At 39.7% G+C, this 6,767-nt stretch overlaps 1 protein-coding gene across 1 annotated transcript; it reads right to left on the minus strand.

Annotated features, from left to right (window-relative positions):
• Nucleotides 1-668: 668 nt before the first annotated feature.
• On the minus strand, nucleotides 669-4,960 carry LOC104162470 (chromosome unknown open reading frame, human C5orf63). The gene is made up of 3 exons (XM_009701199.1): nucleotides 4,841-4,960; nucleotides 1,621-1,677; nucleotides 669-848 (listed from the first exon to the last, which is right to left on the minus strand). Exons 1-3 carry the CDS (start codon nucleotides 4,958-4,960, stop codon nucleotides 669-671), a joined length of 357 nt encoding a protein of 118 aa, XP_009699501.1.
• Nucleotides 4,961-6,767: the final 1,807 nt, after the last annotated feature.

Consider the following 6,767-nt stretch of genomic DNA (forward strand, 5'->3'; position numbering starts at 1 on the left):
CCTTCCAGGTCTGCAGGTGGGGATCTGCTCCAGCACGGGCCTCCATGGGCTGCTGGAGGATAGCCGGCCTCACCATGGGCTGCACAGGTACCTGGAGCACCTCCTCCCCCTCCTTCCTCACTGGCCTTGGAGTTTGCAGTCACTTCTCTCCCACATTCTCAATCCTTTCTCTGGCTGCAATTGTGCAGGTTTTTTACCCCCCTTCTTAAATACGGTACCAAAGAGGTGCTACCACTGCTGCTGATAGGCCTAGCCTTGGCCAGCAGTGGGTGTCTTGGAGTCGGCTGACACTGGCTCTATTAGACGTAGGGGAAACTCCCAGCAGCTTCTCACACCGAAGCCACCCCTGTAGCCACCCCACTACCAAAACCTTGCCATGAAAACCCAATACAAACACGTTTCACTTTATCTGCTGTTATGGAGCAGCATTTATTCTGTCAATGAAAAGCCAGCCTAGGATAGCAGCAAATGAATGGTACAGAAAAGGTTGCTACCGGTGCAGCTTGGCCGGATGATTAATACAAAATAGAATACAAGTCTCTCAAGTTTTTTAGGACACTGGTACCATATGTTGTAAGAAACGTAAGGCCAGATAATGAATACTGCTTTTTCACATAATTTGTGTTCTGCAGTCCTTTCAGATGCACACCAGAGCAGCTGCATTTTCTTCACTGGTTTCCGTCCTTTTGCAACTCCAGCTTCACAAGCTGGTCCTCAAACTTTTGAATGTCTACTTGATGCTTCATTAGGAACTTCCCATTTAAATAAAAAACAGGTATGTCATATTTGTATTTATCATACCATGCTGAGTTCTCTGGAAGGGTAATATCCACCTCCTGCAAAATAAACTGTGACAGGAAATAAATATGTTAGTACCTACTGGGCACTGAAAAACAACACGTGCTTGTCTTTTGATCAATTTTTTTTCAGAAATGCAAGGCTGTTTTCTTGGTGCTTTTGGATTTATTCTCCCGTGTTGTAGACAACTGCCCATTTTGTGGGCATACAAAATGTATGTAGCTACAGTCCTTGGCTGCGTGTCCACAAAGGGCTCTCTCCCTAGTCCAGGACAATATTCTTGATCTCTGTGTAGAACCACCCTCCTATGTGCACCAACCACAACAAATATGTAGCTGGCAACACAATAGCTGCCTGTTAGGCAGCAGAGTGCAACATCTCTTAATCCTTCTGTTAACAGTTTCTTCCTTCAAGAACGAGATCAAAACAAGATTGAAGAATGGCAAAAACTGCAATCACATATAGTTCAAATATTTGAAGACCCGTTTACTAACATCCTTCTCAAATGATATCATTACTTTCCTCATAAAAGCTGCAAACTGCTCTACCAGACAAGGCAATAGTATTTACAAAAGCAGTGGTTTTAAAAACTATTGTGACAAGGTGTATAGTGGTTTAGTTTGCCAATTTGAGTAGCATTGTCGCAAAATGCTTTTGGATAATGAGTTTTATGGAAATCAGTGCTGAAATTGTCTTGAAGAGGTCACCCATGAAAGAATAACAGATGCAAATAAATCCAAGCAATTTTCTTTTACAAAGAAAGAATCCTGATTAACTGTTCCTTTCCAGATAGAAAACTTATACAGTATTGCAATACATTACCCTTCTCTTGTATGGCTCAAGCACTTCTTTTGCTTCATCACATAGAGGGCACGGTTTCTAAAGGAAAATGTTCAGACCAACTTAAAAACATACAGTAAAATACACAGATCATTTGTACTGTAAAGTAACATACAGGAGTAATCATTACTGTGAATGCGAGTCCCCTTCCCCAAACAGCCTGTCTTACCGCTTTCTAATTCTTTACTTTATCAGGGCAGCATGGATGAAAAGAAAATAAATCATTCAGCCACAAAATTTAATTATTTCTCATTTGCTATTATTTTTGTCATGGTGCAAATTAACAATTTTTCAACAGCTCTTCTAAAGGCTGATTCAAGGGCATGGTTTGGAAGGCCATGCACAGACTCCTTTTGGTCAGCAGCAATGAATATTCAAAGCACTACCATCACCAGCTGGAAGCAACTGGGAGTACCACTCTTGATAGAAGAATTTCCCTTGATAGAAGGTGAAGGTCACATGAGTAATTTCTAACCTCTTTGAGGCTGAGTCACTTGGGTCAGTTCAAATAGCAAAAGAAGTTGATGATAACCTGGCTGACTTTGCCTGAAAGGAATTAAGCACAATCCTCCAACCTGCAGAGCTGGGAGGATAGTAACCTCCAGCAGGAAAAACTGGCAAACAGCTGCAGTGTTTTGACCTCTCATGGGGTAAAAGAAACATCTCATTTTTAAAAACTCCCTTGTCTTCCACTACAGTTCTACAGTTGACTTCTGCTGCTCACGCATCACGATCATGAGAGCGCTGTGTACCTGAAGAAGTGACTCATGTGAAGACATGTTGCTTCACTGTTTGTAATGGCAGAATTTAGCCTATAATTCACATAGCAACATACACAGTGGTGCGGGTGATGGCTCTATCCCTTTGCCACGAAATACCTCTCACAGCTTGAAAAGACCCTCTCCTCTTCCTTCCACTTAAAGTCTTCCTAGGGCTTGTTTCAACGTGGAGTTAAGCTGAAACAGCTGCTTGTTATTTCCTGCATGTGAAATAATTTGGATTAAATATTCTACTTTTAATTCACATCTAATCTAAATTGTCTTTCCCAGAATCCTCCATATCAGTTTTGCAACATGCCAGGCTCTTTACAGTCAAAACAGGACATACTTGGCTCCTCTAGGCCTGTGGAGAGCTTTCTAACATCACAGTCACATAAAAGCATTTAACAAACTAAGGTGACTCTTAGCAGAGTATGTTTTCACTCCTGCTCTGATGGCAAGCTTAAGCACTACATGGTACAAATAAGATTGGAACTGGTTAAAATCAGATAGTGAACTATTTCAACTAATAGTGACATCTGTTTAAACGGTCCATTTATATTAGTACACATTTTTCACTAGAACTGCGCAACAGTAGTTGACTCTGCTGTCACTTGCTTTATGTTAATTTGTAACAGGGCTGCCTGGATAAAGTTGTCTTGGACAACCTTCTCTCTCAGATGTGTGTTACAGCGGCAAAATACACTCCTGCTGCTGAGGTAGTAAAAATCCCTTCCCAAAGTGACACATCCTGTGCTGATAGCTAGTTCTGTTAAATAATACACATGGCGAAAGGGACAGTTTTACTTCTACAGATAATTGTAATTTATGCTGCATATCTAGACTGCAGTTTTGTGGTCAATTTAAGCTGGCACTGATGCTGAAGGAAGCAGAACAATCTTCCTGTCAGTGCTTCTTTTGTGCTGGCATAAGCACTCAAACAGCTGCACAGTAGAGCTAAACAAGAGAACTGATCTGAGTTAATAGTAACCTTGCAAAAAAATACCCCCCAAAACTCTAGCAGTTGTTGCACAAATCCTTGTGTTGGCAGAAAAGGAACCTGTGAGGGGAAAACCATTTGGCAGTGGCAGCTTCTATCAGTTTGAAGTGGCTGCGGAAGTCATAGCACTCTCCTGCCTTCTCCTCCTCTCTTCTCCTTATTCTTAAAAATAGGAAGGAAGGAAAAGGGAGTTAATTAGCATAAACCAAGAGTGCAGATTAGATTTAAAGTAGTCCGCACTTTGCTTTGCAATTACCAGTGGTATCATACATGAAAAACATTTTAAGTTAAAAACATATTCAACAAGAGGCCACTTTAGAGAACCACTGGAACTCTGCCATTAGAAAATTTGATTTCATACAATGTCTTACTAGTCTGGAATTTTAAGACACATAAATCATACAAAGAGCTTTTTTCCAATTATTAATCCAAAGGTAAGCTCATTATTCCCTACCTTATCACATTTGGATTATGAATAAGTTCATGCTGAATCAGGCAGTAGGAGAGTGAGCTGTAACTTTAAAGCCTAGCTCTTCTTGTAGCATGCATTGCTCTGATCAATGAATAGATGGTGACCTTTTATTTTTTAACCTATTCACACGTTACACAGTTTAAACAGTCCTTTACAGCTAGGGATAGAATGAACAAACACTGTGCAGGAGGAGGAAATTTTTTTAATCACATCCATCTCCAACAAATACCGCCATACTGATGTCAACGTTCTCAGTGCCTTGCATTTCTAGTTATTCTCCTCTTGAAGGCTACATCAACCACATGAATGCAGCATAGCCTGCTGTGTGCCATGCTATCTAAAAACGCAGGTAACACAGGCTCTTGATGACAATTCATGAAAGGTGACAGTTCACAAATGACCATTCCTGCGCATCACATCTGTTTTCTAAATATGCTTAAGAATCCTATTTGCTCATGCCACAGACAAACCTTTGCCTGCATTTTATTGCTGTTAGTATTACACAGCCAATGAAGCAAAAAGAGGGTAAAGCACAATCTACGTTTTCCTCATGCACTATCAACACTACCTGGATACATTTTCAGTCTCACAGGTAGGGCTGAAATCAAACATGAGCGCTTTGAAAAAGGCTACTTTGGCTTTTGATGCTTGTCCTGGGCAGATTAGGTATAACAACTCATCTTTGTTCTCCATTTCCAGGATGAAACACTGGCAGTTAACAGTACAATTTTCAACTAGTAAATGGACTGTAGAGTCACTGAGACACAACCATCTTGAAATCCTCATTTGTTGGTTGTAACTACTTGTCTGCTACAATGACAGTAGGATTGTGCTGTAAAGTCTGAATGCCCAATACTACACAGATTTGAAGCAGACAAAAGTCATGGCCAAGCCATTTCATCTGGGATTCATGTATATCAAAGCTGATAAGTACGCAGCCTTGCCTAGCTTTATTCCGTAAACAACTTTTACCTTGGTGAATAAAGTCAATACTGGCTTATTTGCGCTGGTTGAACAGAGCTGTCTCCCCAGTGGACTGGATGAATGTCTTGCTAGTTGCAGTGTTCTGCTCAGAAAACAAAACACCATCATCCTGTTAAGGCAAAAATAAAATGTTTAATTGTCTTGTGGCAAGTTACAGCTCATGAAATTTAACGTTAAGATAAATGTGATACTTCAACTGCTGTTCTAAAATACACATAATCAAAACATTTTCCCAGGATTTTTATGTTCACAGTATCAACAAATTAATCAGAAAAATGCTTTACTATGCAGCAGGCCAGAAACACTGCGTAGCTCAGAAAGTGTAGTTCCATTTAGGAAAAAAAAATCTCTACATTTTCTTGCTGAAATGCCTCTTAAATTTCCTAACACAAATACTGATATAAACACATTACACTGTTTCAACTGCATCGATGCCAGTACATGACATTAACAAAATGCAAAGTGCTGTGCTTTGAACCTCAGTAATCTTGCTGCAGTGCTTGACATATTCTACTTACTCAAATTATTCCACAAAAAAACTAATCTGTACCTAATCAGAATATTAATATAATGCTTTCTGCAGTGAATAAAAACTGCAGCCGAGATGATTTAACTTGGTAATATTAAAAGCATACACATTGCCCCAAGTCCTGTCTGCAACAGCAAATTAATTCATGAAAGACGTTGATGGGTTTGTGATTTCTTTGAGAGAGTTTAAGTAAATTTAGTGCTGTCGAACGTTGCTGTATCTGAGTCTTGAAGTCACCTATTCACAGTAACACTAATAACAACAATGCTTCCTCCAAGCTTGTGTCTTAATGGGACCTTCACAAGGGACTTAATGACTGAAAGGCAAAAAACAGAAGCAAAATGGAGTCTGCACAGACGCTATCAGCAGACATGACACTTGACATGAGAATTTACAATGGGAAAATCAAGTCCCTTTTAAATAAAGCCAAAATGTTTCTGTTCAGTTTCTGTTCAGGCACGACTTACCTGTAATTCTACTAACTACAGCTAACCAGAAGCACATAATGTAACAGCACAAGTCTAAACAGCTTAAGTGTGAGCAGGACTACATTGCAACTGACAAGCATGTTTTAGGATGTTCAGTAAAAAAGAGCCCAGTGCATTCACTGAAATCTCTCAGCACTACTATTACATAGTTTTGTTTTAAGAGAGACAGTTTAGCCAGCGTAACTGCTAAGGAAAAACAAAACATTGCAGTGGACTCTAAACTTAAGGCTATTTAATTGCTATGTTTCTAAGCAACAACCACAAGAAAAATCAAATGGGTGACATTACACTGCTGTCTCTGCAAAGTTGCAGGTGACTGGCATAGCACACACTGCCATTCGTCACAGTCCTTGGCAGCTAATGCATTTGTTTTACTTAGCCAGGTGGAAATCTAATTGTCTGGGATTTTACACAATAAATACAAAAATAAGCTTGGAACCTGTTGCAAAAACGCAGATCTGGATAACAGTAAATAGCCTCTGCTGTACTTAGAAATTTTTACATCCACAGTAAATAGGTGCCCAGAATAGACATGGTTTTGGCATAAAAAAAAAATGGCAGCATGTCAGCCTGCTCATAAGCAAGATAAAAGAGCCAAAACAAATAGTTTGTATTCTGGTAAGCTTTTAAACAAATGCTTTTGTTGCCAGCCTAGCAAGCCAAATGTTGTGCCTTCAAAACAATGGAAATGTCCCCAAATTGTTCTGTGAACAGCAGAATGAATAAAGCCTAGATTTCCATGTATCTTATTCCCCTACATATATACATATGTGTATAAAATGGCTCCAGTTCACTCCTTTATACTCCCTTTTTTGAACCCTCCACCCTCTGGTAAATTTGAATCCAGTGGACAGCTCCTACCAAAACATCAACTGAAGGGGAACAAGTAAGACACTAT

The sequence above is a fragment of the Cariama cristata genome, unplaced genomic scaffold, assembly GCF_000690535.1.
Source record: "Cariama cristata isolate BGI_N322 unplaced genomic scaffold, ASM69053v1 scaffold13325, whole genome shotgun sequence".
In the NCBI taxonomy this organism is placed as follows: Eukaryota; Metazoa; Chordata; class Aves; order Cariamiformes; family Cariamidae; genus Cariama; species Cariama cristata.